Genomic DNA, 13,959 nt, shown 5'->3' with positions numbered 1-13,959 from the left:
TTGAATGTCTTTAAAACCACAAGTAGAAGCGCTAAAAGCATTTCTTCTAAAGAAAATAAGATGGTTGTGCTGTCGCCAGATGCCATTTTTTTTACTAAAGCTAAAAAACGACAGCGTCGTGCGGTACAGTCGGCATTGCCGTCTGTTTTGTGATTGGTTATTTTTAAGCAGGCTTGGTTATTTTTGAGCAGGCTAGTCCCGTCCCTCTAGTGCCTCTCTGTCTGTAAGTTACCAGACTCTTTCTCTGTGCAGAATTCAACAGAGAACGAGTCTGGCAGGCCAGGCTAGATTTCTACACCAAAGGGCTTCACTCTGACATCTTGCATCTGTCACACAGGCTATGCCCGTTTACTCGATGGAACATGAAATTTTGCAGGGAAAAAAATAATCCTGTCTTTGGTGACTAAAGTATGTCTGAAACACCCACAATCACATATCTACACAGAAATCAACACCAGGAAACTCTTGGCAGATGTCTGTCTGATTATCTTGTAGTTCTACTGTGCACGCTCCACAACCCTCAACATCTGTCAAAGCAAAAGTCTGCAGAAGACTTGCTAATCTTTGCCAGATTCCAACTCAGCTGCTGCCATCTACTGTCTGCTGCACAATGCTGCAGGTAATATGAAGCTAATCCAGCAAAGCAGGTGCCGTCCCTTTAGTGGTGGTTTGTGTCTTTGAGCTTTTTGGATCTTCACCATATGAAAAGAAGCTTGAGATGACAGGACTGACTCAGTCCTATTCCACTTATTTACCGTTTAACCCCTTAAAGCAGGGTCCAGCCATCTCCTATAAGCAGTGATCACTAGTGAGACACCATGCCAGCTCGTAGACTCCGATCACACATCAGGAGAAAGTGATTTAGGAGCTTTTAGGTGGATTCCATATACCTCAGCTACAACATCAGAATTTGGTGACTGAAGTGACTTTTCTTTCAGATGTACTTAATCTGTAATAAAACAGGAATGTTGCTCTAGTTGGGCAGGCAGGCCATTGTTACATCACTGAGCCCATTGAAGTATTTTATCTTCTATAATTATTCTTGAAGAGGGCATACATCTGCAGTAGTCGCTGGTATAACTGAATGCTGTGCGTCGTTCCTATTTCAGGATGCTGAAGTTAGTCGGAGGAGAGGGGAGCAGAACACGGCAGCGTTTGGTTTCTTATTTCCTGATATTTGGACAGCTTGCCTCTGATTGCCTAAAAACAACATGACTCTACCACTGACTGTTTGCTCCAGTATAAAAACATAACACAAGCCTGGAGGGGTTCTGCCATGTGGCGGAGTTGCTAATGCTAATGGTTAGCTTCTACTACCTGAGACATTCTGTTTCCTGGATGCTAAACCCCATCATGAGCCAACACTCAAAGTGTGTGTGTGTGTGTAACAGGAAAAGAGTACAACATAACAAGAAACATGTTTATGCAGATGTTTGCTGGAAAAAACGTACAAAGCCAACAAATGTTCTGATTTCCACTGCAGCTACTGATTACCAGCAGAAAACTTTCAGGGCAAATGTTTTTCTTTTAAACAAACAGCAAAAAAATAATGCACGATTAGGCATTCCCACTCAGTTACAAGCATGCTACTTATTCAAAATACTACAATGAGTCAACATTTAATACAAAGCTGATGTCAGTTTAAAGCAACAAAACAAAAAAGCTCTGAACAAATAAATAAAGAACTTTGAAACTCTGTACAAGACGTCTTAGATTATCAATGTACAAAACATCTGAAGTGTCCGTAGCTTAAATTGCTGTAACAAACACGTGTATTTAAGCAGATTCTCATTAGTATACAACATTACAAACACCAGAGAACAGACATGGTCACTGGGCGTGGGCCTTCCTGGATCGTGTCAGAGATTAGTGTTTTTTTAATCATATATATATATATATACATACATATATATATATATATATATATATATATATACATACATATATATACATACATATATATATATATATATATATATATATATATATATATATATATATATATATATATATATATATATATATATATATATATATATATATATATACACACATACATATATGTATAAAACACATTCAGTGAGAAGTCTGAATCCAGGTTTTCAAACGCTACGGTGAATTCTGTTTCCTCTAATCACAGACAAAATCTTAATTCTTCATTTTAGTTGTGCTTTGCACATCAACCACACCAGAATCTGAGCCTGAGCCGACAAGCAACCTTTTTTCTTAAACTTCCACATTTTCTGAACCCACCAGCGGCCGTGGTTCCTTTGAAGTTCTGGATGTCGGGTAGCGACACAGGCTCTGTGCCACCTGCTAGCAGGCCTGGCAGAATCCATCTAGATTATTTTTGAATGAAAGATAGAAAAGATTGTTACACGAGGCTGATTTTGGTCTCATCACGATGAACAGCAGACTCACCCAGGTGTGTCTCCCCAACACAACATCTCTGACATATACTGACAGAACTAATGGCACTTTGACCTCTGCTGCCTGCTTTAGTTTTGGATTACAGCCCTTTTTCTGGTGAGAGACGAATTTAAACCCAAAGAAAACAGGAAAACGAGAATGTTTGGAGGTCGTTTCTTGATTTGTTGATATTTACGGTCGCTGTTGTAAACAACAAGTGAGAAGAAAACAGGAGCGGTGTTTATTTTTATTCTCTACACTCAGTCAGGCAGGATGTGGTGCTTCAGCTCATCTCTGTCCCAGTTTGCATCAGGGCAGAGTTAAACCGGAAACATCCGCTCTGAGCTTCACGGCTCTTTGTGGAAGGCTTCGCCGTGGCATTGGCTGTTGCTGCTACTCCAGCTGGGAGGCTGACCACCTGACAAAAACGGGCAATCCTCAGAGGGCTGCGACAGACCCTTTTGGCACGGCTCCATGGTGACGGCCACGCCCACGCCACTGCGGCCCGACGTCATGTGCGTGACCTCCGACCAGGTGTCCGTCTCTGGGTCGTAACACTCCACGCTGTCTAGGAATGTGGTGCCGTCATAACCACCTGGAAGCACAAGGTTGACGTGTTAAGATCTTTTAGCGGATGTTTTCGTCCAAAACACATCAAACGTCTAGACGTTCACCTTGTTGCTATTCTGGGAACAGGTTTGAGAAGTGAAAAAGAACAACACAGAGTCACAACCACGGCTGGAACCTGATCCTGCCTTCTCCTACGTGTTCAGAGCTTCAGTTTGAGCTACCGGTGCGCAGGAAGAGGGTGAACCACGAACTGCAGATTAGAGATGCTCCGATACGATCACATGACTTTCAAAGGATCCAAATCGGGTGAAAAGGATCAGATTTAAACAACCTGACTTAAAATCATCCTGAGATGGAGATTTTACAACCGAACAACAAAGGCTGAGTTTTAATTTCAACAAGTTCCTCTAATATTAAACACCATAACATCACACTATTTAAGGCAGGCAGGGATTCGGCCACCAAGATGCAGCTGTTAGCTAGCAGGCTAACACAGAGCTAACGCGCCTCCTCGGGAGAACTAAAAACTCTGGTTTGGTGGGATTTGAAGCCGGACAGTGAAGGCAGTGTAACAGATACTGTGTGTGCATACTGGGTACTGGGTATATGCTGGAAAAGTCAGTTGCATGCTACACCACCCTCAAAAAAACAAAAGTACTTTTTTCAGCTTTTAAAGATTAAAGTCCCATTTAGTCGTCACACACACACACTGGTGTGTGGTGAAATTTATTCTCCGCATTTGACCCATCCCCTGGGGGAGCGGTGAGCTGCAGACAAGCCGCGCTCGGGAACTATTTGGTGGTTTAACCCCCCAATCCAACCCCTTAATGCTGAGTGTCAAGCAGGGAGGCATTGGGTCCCATTTTTTCAAAGTCTTTGGTATGACCCGACCAGGAGTCGAACCCCTGATCTCCCGATCTCAGGGCGGACACTCTACCACTAGGCCACTGGGTCGGTTTTCCCTTCAGGCATCATCAAAGCAAACCACCCGTCTCCACCAAGTCCCAGTTCACTGTGGCGACTCGGACAGAAACATGGAGACAGCTGACAGATAAAGAAACTCTAATAAACAAATTGCTGCTGTAGCTGCAGGTGTTGTGCAGAGAAAAGTGAGCCTGCCGGCTCAAACTGCATTAATCATTACATCCAGAAAAGTTAAATGGAGTAGAATTTCAAGTCTGAGGTCGGGGGACAGCTGAGCTACCGGATCCATACAGGAACAACAGAACGTACAGCTTGGAATTTACCATCGGCAGGGTGACGGTGTGTGGCGAGCCACCACAGTGCACCAGGCTCCACCAGCAGCCATCAGAGTCAGATATGATGGGCAGATCAGATCTGGAGCAACGCTCCAGAATTAATGACTAGAAACCACGTGGAGGAGCAGCAGCAACAGGAAGTGGGGAAGCACCGAGCAGGAGATAAACTCAGGAACACAGAAAGGGTTATGATCGGTGGTCATCTTCCAACTAAAGGATGTTATAGAGCTGGTGAGTGACGTTAAGACTGATCTGTTTAATCTGCAGGATTACAGTCAGGTGTATCATAAACCTTGTGATCATAATATAGGAAATTCTGGAAAATACAGACATGAACAAAATCCAGTTTCCCACCCATTAGTCAGCTTGTTCACGACTCATGGGATGAGCTGTATACGGGGGTACGGAAAGTATTCAGACCCCCGTCAGGTTTTCACTACGTTATACTGCAGCCATTTGCTAAAATCAAATAAATGTTTTTTTTTTCCTCATTAATGTACACACAGCACCCAATATGGACAGAAAATACTGCATTATCACATGGTCCTACGTATTCAGGCCCTTTGCTCAGTTTTTAGTAAAAGCACCTTTTGAGCTAATACAGCCACGAGTCGTCTTGGTAAAGTTTCTATGCCTGGATGTTACATCCCCTCTGGCCGTCTAGGAGAGGCAAGGGGGAGAACACACAGAACATAAAATAATATAAACTAAACCTTATTCAAATACTAAAACCCAAAAGAAGCCAACAACACAAAAGTCTTTCTATTTAAAAGACAGGAAGCAAACACTCTCTTAACTAGAAGTCCTCAGTGGCAGAACCCAAAACCAAACTAACCTGAGGGCTGGAGGCTAAATCACAAAATGAGTTTCTCAACCCCAAAGGTTAACCTTAGCAACTGCGTTCAGAACAAAGTCTATGAGGTCAGCCACAAAACCCAGCTATGGAGACCACAGCCTGCTTCTGTCACCGCGTCTCTCCGAATGGAGGGCTGAGGAGGCTTAAAAGTCTGCATGGAGCAGCTGATTGGTGATGAGGTGCAGCTGTGTCCACACCTCTCTGCTGGCCTCTGGTGCTGGAAGGCAGGACTGCAGAGGACAGAGGCCTGCAGCAGGAGGAACCCAGGAGGAGGGCAGAGGGCAGAAGACTTCAGGGTGTTTAACACTGGATTTGGGGATCCTCTCTGGTTCTGTCAGGTTGGATGGTGAACGTTGGTGGACAGCCATTTTTAGGTCTCTCCAGAGATGCTCAATGCCATGAAGCCACGAGACATTGTTAGGTCCATTCCAAAGTCCCACAATTATTTTGGGTAAAATTCTTTTTTCGGTTAAAATTTTAGAAATGGTGCAGATTTTAGTGACCCGTGCAGCTGGCAGTGGCGAACTGGTAATCGGGGGAAACGGGAGACTTCCCGGTGGCCTGGCCCACTCAGTGATTGCCAACGGTCACGATGTGCATGATATCTTAGGCCTAGTCCACACGTAGCCGGGGTTTTTAAAAACGAATATCCGCCCCTCCAAAAACTAGCATCCACACCACCGCGTTTTAAAAACAAACTCTGTCCACACGTACCCGGATAAATACGTTGTTAAGGACATGCCAGACCTGTAGGTGGCAGTACTTCCCCGTTCTTAACCTCGTCCTTCGTCTGTGGTCTTCCGCAAGGAGCAGTAATTCCGCTTGCAAAAACAAACAAGCAGAAAGCGCTTGGACAATCGATGGATCGGGTAGTGACAGAGCGCAGCTCTGAAGGCTTCCATGATGCCGGCTGGTGTAAACACAGGTCGCACACGTGATGTCAGCATTTTTTTTGTCGCGGAAAGTGACGTTGCGGACCTTAAAACTCCGGTTTTGTCTGTCCACACGCAGACACCCAAAACGGAGAAAACGCAGATCTTCACTTTGGCCGGAATTTTTAAAAAGATCAGTTTTCGTGTGAAAAAACTCTGTTTTTGTGTGGATGACAGGCCAAAACGTAGAAAAACATCTACGTTTTGGCAGATCCCCGGCTACGCGTGGACAGGGCCTAAATCAGGGGTGCCCAATCCTGGTCCTGGAGGGCCGGTATCCAGCAGGTTTTGGTTTTAACCCTTCTTCAACACACTTGACTTCAATCGGCAGGTGATTAACAGGCTTCTGTGGGGCCTGATGAACTGCTGCACAGGTGATTCAACCACTGAATTAAGTGTGTTGGAGCAGCAAAACCACATAACCTAATGGATACTGGCCCTCCAGGACCAGGATTGGGCATCCCTGATCTAAAAGAACAACCCGTCATGAAGCTCATCAGGGCATCCGCTCTCCTGACGCTCACACAAACACAGCAAACTGAGCACAAAGACACTCCACCCTCTCACTTTGTTGGGGTCTGGCCAAGCGCTGCAGAGACCCTCCCACCCCAGAGCGCACTACCGCATCACCGTACCTTTGGGCCCAGAGGAAAAACGGATCGAGACGGGCCAGGAAAGGTGGAGCAGAAAAGGAGACATTAAAAAAGAAGAAAGCTCTGGCCACAGATGCATGTGATCATTGGGAGAACCAGGTTAAGGTGGAGCTTTTGGGCCAGTTGAATTAGCGCGTGACGCTGGGTGCACTGGGTGGGTTGGGGAGGGAGAAACAGCGGCTGTCAGGAACCGATCATGATGATCAGTGGCTGATAATCAGATTCATATCTTTTTTTTTAGGGACAGAGCAGTGCTTTGGGCCGGAACCAGTACCGCTGGTAAAGAAAGTGATAAAATAAGTTCTGTTAAATGTTCTTCAAATAATGAATTAATTGACGAAGTCTTTGCAGAGTGCGACAAAAAATGTTCCATGTCAAGCTCCTGGGGCTAAGCCCCCATCTCTCAGTCCTAGTGAAGCCCTTGTTGCCCAGGATATCCCTGCAACCAGTCAACCTACTCTGCAGCTAAAAACACCCCCACAGCATGATGCTGCCACCACCATGCTTGACTGTATTGGACAAGTTATGAGCAGTGACTGGTGCTCTCCACTAGGGTTGGGCGATTTGTATAACTTTTCCCACCGCCAATCGTCAGTCCAAAAAATGACGATGGATGATTTATTCGTGTGTGTGACGCCATGACGCACAGACTGATTTGCGAACAAAGAAGAAGCCCAAAACATAGATTTTTTTAGAGATATGTTTGCTGGAAGAGAAATTAGGCCCGAGCAGCGAAAGCGCTGCGAAGGCCTCTTGTTTTTGCTCTGATTATTCTTTCTTTTTTGTTATTCTTAGCCCGCTTTGAACGGCTTTTTGGGGACCTTAACATACCCCAAAACTCACAATATTTTGCACACTTGTCAGGCCTGGTGAAAAATTTGATATTTTAAAGGTCCCAAAAAAATCGCAAAGAAAATGGCTGAACAGCGCCCCCTACAAAATGAAAAAAACCCCTCTCCATAAAGCTTAGTTTATCGTACAGTTTTGAAATTTGGTACACTTATAGTACTCAACAGTCCGCACAGAAAAGTCTCTTGCAAGCATGGTCAATATCAAACAGGAAGTCGGCCATTTTGGGTTGAAATGGCGATTTTTTGCCGTTTTTGCCGTTTTTAGGGTCCGTTTCTGATTGGATTGCTCGATCATTTTTCGCACGATCGTCTCAAAAATTGTGTAAAATTGCTCAGAAGAGATGGAGGAACAAAATGAGACAATAAAATTGACTTTTCGCAAATACAGAAGGGGCGGGGCCAGGCCTCGAAGTTTGACTACTCGCCAAAAAAATTTAAATTGCTATAACTTCATAAATGAATGGAATAGAGTTACCAAACGTTCTGTGGTCATTCGTCATCCACCCACAAAGTAAATTGAATGGTCGGATGATGACGTCACACAAGCCCCGCCCCCTCAGGACCAAAAAGGTCCAGTTTTACTGTGAAAGGTCCCAAATTGCCCCATGTCACTTAATCACCACAAATTTGTAGCTGGTAACTCAAGACAAGTGGGGTTTGCTTTGCGTCACTTTATGGGAGTTTTCGACAGAGGGCGGGGCTGTGGCGGCGCGGCGAAGTCAGGCGTACCGCCGTGGCCTTACGTTTGCCTCCCATTTCGTCATTTCTAAAGATATCGTCACGAAACTTCTTGTGAGTGATCCTAGTCCGGCCCATCAAAAGATCTGATGTGAACATCCGGTGGGCGTGGCCTATTTTCTGAAATAGCGCCCCCTAGGACCATTAAAACTGTCAGCCCCAAGCCATGCTTTGACTGAGGATTACGAAATTTGGTACACTAATGTGCTGTCTCAGGACCTACAAAAAAGTCTCTTGGAGCCAAGTGCAAAGTCGCACAGGAAGTCGGCCATTTTGGTCCAAGTGCGCAATTTAGTGGTTTTCGCACACGTTGTTTGGACAGTGATGCTCCGTCGCCCTTTTCACCAATCTCCTTCACACTTCTGCTATATACTCTTAAGACATAGGGGAAAAAATTCAACCGTCGGATTTTTCAAAAGTTGAAAGGTGTGGGCGTGGCTAAGCCTCAAACTTTGACCTGTCGCCACGCCACTCTTTTTTTCACAGCTCCCTACTGGACTCCTTTTACCCAATCACCAGAATTCTGTGGCAAACAGCAGTAGACAACTTGAGGTTACTTGGTCTCCAGTACTGGCAGGTTTCGAAAAAAGGCGGGGCTTTGGGAGCATGGCGAAAATCGCCATCACACCATGGAAATACGTTTGCCTCTCATTTCATCAGTTATCGTGATATCGCTATGAAATTTCTGGTGAGTGATCCTAGTCTGACCCCCAAGAGAAATAGACAGATGAAGTTTGTGGGCGTGGCCTATTCTCTTAAATAGCGCCCCCTAGGACCATTTAAACTAATAGCCCCAAGCCATGCTTTGACTGAGGATTACGAAATTTGGTACACTAATGTGGTGTCTCAGGACCTACAAAAAAGTCTCTTGGAGCCAAGTGCAAAGTCGCACAGGAAGTCGGCCATTTTGGTCCAAGTACGCGATTTAGTGGTTTTCGCACACAATGTTTGGAGAGTGATGCTCCATCGCCCTTTTCACTAATCTCCTTCAAACTTGTGCTATATACTCTTAAGACATAGGGGAAAAAATTCAACCGTCGGATTTTTCAAAAGTTGAAAGGTGTGGGCGTGGCTAAGCCTCAAACATTGACCTTTAACCATTACATTACTTGACTTAATAACTCCCACGTCCATGATCAGATCTATATCAAACTTTGTCTGTGTGATCACTGACCACATCTCAAGACAACGTCATTGTGGACAGCTGACATCACCTAAGCCCCGCCCCCTGACACCAGGAAGTCTATTGTTTTATGGTGAAATTCCCATATTTGCCCCCTCTAATTTAGTCAACATGACACTAAGGTCATGCACTCTCTTCATGATGGTGTAATGACGATTCAGATCTGATAGCTTTCCATATAGGGAGGCGCTTACATGCCATGGCGAATTCTGGCCTGACGCCGTGACCTTACGTTTGATCGTAACTTCCACAAAAAGCCTCCCATCTGCACCAGACTGAACATGGCAATCAACAATCATTACCTTTAGCCAATGAGACACAAACGGTTGGTGAAATTTGTATAATGTTACCACAGCGCCCTCTACACACCATTAAAACTGTAATAACTCCCACAGACGAGGTCGTAACTGCACCAAACTTGCTTTGTGCCATCACACAAAGGCACCCAACACAATCCTGTGGTAATTGGTTGATATCGCTTTAGCTCCACGCCTTGACAGATATTAGGCCCTGAATAACACATGCATGATGCAATTCACACCAAACTGCACACAAATGACTGTTATCAACCTACAAACTTCTTCATAGAATATTTCCTACATTTGGGACAGCGCCCCCTAGATACAAAAAACCTTTGTAACTTCTGCAAAAAAGCTCCAAACTATATCAAACTTTGTGGGAGTCATCACACAACTGCAATCAACACATGTATTTGCTCACTTGTTCAATTCACTTTAACCCCGCCCACGTACAGCTTCTTGTCTCTAGATGACCCATGCAACATTTGATTGATGCCAAATTAACAGAAAACCATCTTTGATGACCAAAGATGACCTCTATGGCATTTAGTTGTAAATGGTCACAGCGCCCCCTAGATGGGTTCAAACTTTATTAACTTCTAAAGACAAGGTCAGAACGGCATCAAACTTGGCTTGTGACATCCCGTGACTGAACCAACACATTGATGGAGTTGTTGGTTCAAATCCCTGTAGCTCCGCCCCTTTCAGCTCACTGGCTTTAGATAACACACACAACGTCCGATTGATGCCAAAATAACAGAAAACCATCTTTGTAAACCAAGGCTTACCTCAATGGGATTTTTCTGTAGTTGGTCACAGCGCCCCCTAGTTAACTGTAACCTTCAATAACTTTAAAAAACATGGTCAGAATAGCATTAAAGTTGATCACTGTCATCACACCACCAGTGTGGTAAAGATATAGTATGCCCTAGTGGTGAGACGTGTAATTGAATGGTGGGCTCAGAGGGGATGCAGAGTCAGGGTGAGGTGCGGACGAGGTGACCATTAGCAGTTTCTGGTGTCGGGGTGGTGGACGTTTCTGTTCCGGGGACGTGCCCTGGTTCCCCGGACTGCCGGCCAGGCCAGAGCGGCGCGGAGCTGCGAGGGCCGAACGACGCTGCTTGCAGCTTTAATTTATATTGTTCTTTTTGTTTAACTTTGGTAGAGTGACGTGTGAAAGGCTCGTATTAAACACAGTTAAAATGTTAAAAAGAAGCTTCGTCTTTGTTTCCCTCTGATGCCCACTGTTGTGGTTTTTATTTAAGCAAAATGTTTCTTTATGAACATCAGTGGGGGATGGAATGAGTCGCTGTTGCGTTTGGACGCACTCTGAGGTGGCAGCTCACTGCCAGAGGTCACATGATCCATTTATCCCTGTCACTTTAAATTATTAATCATTCGCTAAATTTCCATTCATTTTAATTAATATTTAGTCTAACCAAGCTGATCAGAATGCCTCAGTAACACGAACAATGCAATTCATCGATTTCACTTAAATTAGGAACGTTTCACCTGCTGCGGCTCGAACGCACATTCCTCCTGCGCCGCGTGAACCTGAACTGGTCACCTGCAGCTTGTGTGTAATCAAATGTCTCTAGGGAGTCTGCTGAAGAGGTTATGAGCAGTGTTGGGAATGTTACTTTTAAAAAGTAATTAGTTATAGTTACTTATTACTTTGTCAAAAAGGAACTCAGTTGCTTACCGAGTTATGAGATTATAAAAGTAACTAATTACCAAGAAAAATAACTACTTAGTTACTTTTTTCATTAAAGAATGCAAGAAAAGTGGATTCCCCTCTTAATTAAACTTACTTAAATGACTACAATAGTAAAATATAAATGACTAATGACTGGAACATAATAAAATGTACGTCCAAATGTTTTTTATAAACCTGAATAATTTAAATAAATAAGCACTTAACAGGAGGAACTACTAACAGGAACATTCCACTTATCTAGACTATTAAAATATCACTGTGAGATATTTAACAAGATCCCAATCAGCTAAAATTTAAAATTGCAAATAGAAACACCTGTAAAGGTTCCCGAGCCTTTAAATGGTGTCTCAGTCTAGTTAAATTACAGAAATAAAAGTAAATTTGTATAGTATTCTAATTTTTCCAGCTTCACATAATTGTGTGTTTTTAGCAGCATTTCTGTTGCTGGTAATCTAGTAATGGTTAAATAAACAAATAAAATCCTTTAAAATGACACTAGAAGAGGCACAAGCCCGATGGAGGACTTACTTGTACTAACTTGGGTCAGACCCAAACACAGAAGAGCTGAAGCTGGGGGGGGGGGGGTAAACACACACAGGTAGTTCTAATAACACCTGAGCTCCATGTCGTTTGAGACTGATGCATCAGTGTTACAGCGGGACTAAAGACATGATCAGGAACAGGTTACAGCTGGATGATCTAGGAAGGTAGAAGATCAGGACGTCTGAGCGGTGAACAGGTGAGTGGACCTTCGGGACTTCCGCTAAGAAGGGCGTACACTATTCATCACGTCTTCCTCGTTCTTCGCGGGTTGTGATGGGTTTGGATGAAAACATCCGCCTCTTTAGCTCCTATCAGCTGATGACAGCTTCAACACACCGCACTGCTTAACGCACGCTTTTTCTCATCACTAACAGACACGACGTTTTGATAAAAGACTGTAATTAATTAGATTGCTCGTTAATGAAAAAATATTTTTTTTAGTAACGTGGTTATTTTGAACGGCGTTATTCCCATCACTGCTCTGTTGTGTCTACAGCAGGCAGTGACTGAGACGGTGAGGGTCTCCGCCCACCCAGCCAATCATCATCGTGTTTGTAAGTGTGTTACCGACACCCCTCTCTCTCTCCCTGGCTGCAGCTGAAGTGTGGCGGTCAGAAAGCCTCACACTGCTGCTCAACGTTCGACAAGCACATAGTAACGCACAACCTCCCGTCCCCAGTAACGGTAACGGCGTTGCAACAGTGAAAAAAGTAATTAATTAGATTATTCCGTTACCCAAAAAAAGAACGCCGTTATTTTAAACGGCGTTATTCCCACCACTGATTATGAGCGACTAGACTTTAGCCTCAGACAGACTCTTGGCTGTTAAAATAATGTTCTGGATGGATCCGTGCTCTGCTGACATAGCTGTCATAACGAGCTGAATAACGAGCGCTACTTCAGCCAAAGTTTTAAATCAGGAAACATTTCTCCAAATGAAATAACCAGAAGTCTTCCAGACTCTGAAAGACAGAAGAGTTTCCACTCAACGTCGTACTGTAGTGCACGATGTCGAGTGAGTCACAGCTGCTCTCCAAACCCCTCCTCAGCTGCCAGAGGCGGAGGAGGTGAGATGAGGCTCAGATGCGCTGATGGAGATCTTCTCTTGATTGTTACCTCTGCGATGTTCTCTGTGCCTAGCATATAAAATATTCGTCAATAACAAACAAATCGTCTTCTGTAAAAAAAACAACCGTAACGGCTCAGCCCACTCGTCCCATCGCCCAACCTTACTCTCCACACATATCACGTAGAATTAAGACCTACAAGTTCTATCTTGGTCTCATCAGACCAGAGAATCTTATTTCTCACCATGTCTGGGTCCTTCAGGTGTCTTTTAGCAAACTCCATGTGGGCTTTGATATGTCTTGCACTGAGGAGGCTTCCGATAGGCCACACTACCATAAAGCCCTGACCGGTGGAGCTGCAGAGATGGTTGACTTTCTACAACTTTCTCCATCTCCCGACTGCATCTCTGGAGCTCAGCCACAGTGATCTTCGGGTTCTTCTTTATCTCTCTCACAAAGGCTCTTCTTCCCTGGTAGCTCAGTTTGGCTGGACAGCCCGCTCTAGGAAAGGTTCTGGTTGTCCCAAACATCTTCCATTTCAGGATTATGGATGCCACTGTGGTCTTAGGAACCTTAAATGTAGCAGAGAAGTTTTTGTAACCTTGGCCAGACCTGTGCCTTGCCACAATTCTGTCTCTGAGCTCTTCAGGCAGTTCCTTTGATCTCATGATTCTCTTTTGCTCTGACCTGTATTATGAGTTGGTGTGTGGCTTTCCCAATCAAGTCCAATCAGTATAATCAAACTCCAGTGAAGGTGTAGGACCATCTCAAGGATGATCAGTAGAAATGGAAAGCACCCGAGTTAAATATATGAGTGTCACAGCAAAGGCTCTGTACTTAGGACCATGTCATATTTCACGTAGTCTATTTTTATAAATCTGC

At 44.3% G+C, this 13,959-nt stretch overlaps 1 protein-coding gene across 3 annotated transcripts in view; it reads right to left on the bottom strand.

Moving 5' to 3' along the window:
• Window positions 1–1,406: 1,406 nt before the first annotated feature.
• Window positions 1,407–13,959, bottom strand: part of keap1b (kelch-like ECH-associated protein 1b) — a 39,015-nt gene continuing 26,462 nt past the window's right edge. For 2 of the 3 annotated variants that reach the window (XM_054751682.2, XM_054751681.2), the window contains one exon: window positions 1,407–3,004. In XM_054751682.2, the coding sequence (XP_054607657.1) occupies window positions 2,757–3,004 (248 nt within the window). In that variant the 3' untranslated portion in view covers window positions 1,407–2,756. Of the gene's footprint in view, window positions 3,005–13,321; window positions 13,650–13,959 lie in introns of all 3 variants that reach the window. The other variant, XR_011521254.1, reaches the window with a different exon arrangement.

This window comes from Nothobranchius furzeri, chromosome 7 (assembly GCF_043380555.1).
Source record: "Nothobranchius furzeri strain GRZ-AD chromosome 7, NfurGRZ-RIMD1, whole genome shotgun sequence".
In the NCBI taxonomy this organism is placed as follows: Eukaryota; Metazoa; Chordata; class Actinopteri; order Cyprinodontiformes; family Nothobranchiidae; genus Nothobranchius; species Nothobranchius furzeri.
The sequence above is the reverse complement of the archived record's forward strand: the minus strand, read 5'-3'. Positions and strand labels throughout refer to the sequence as shown.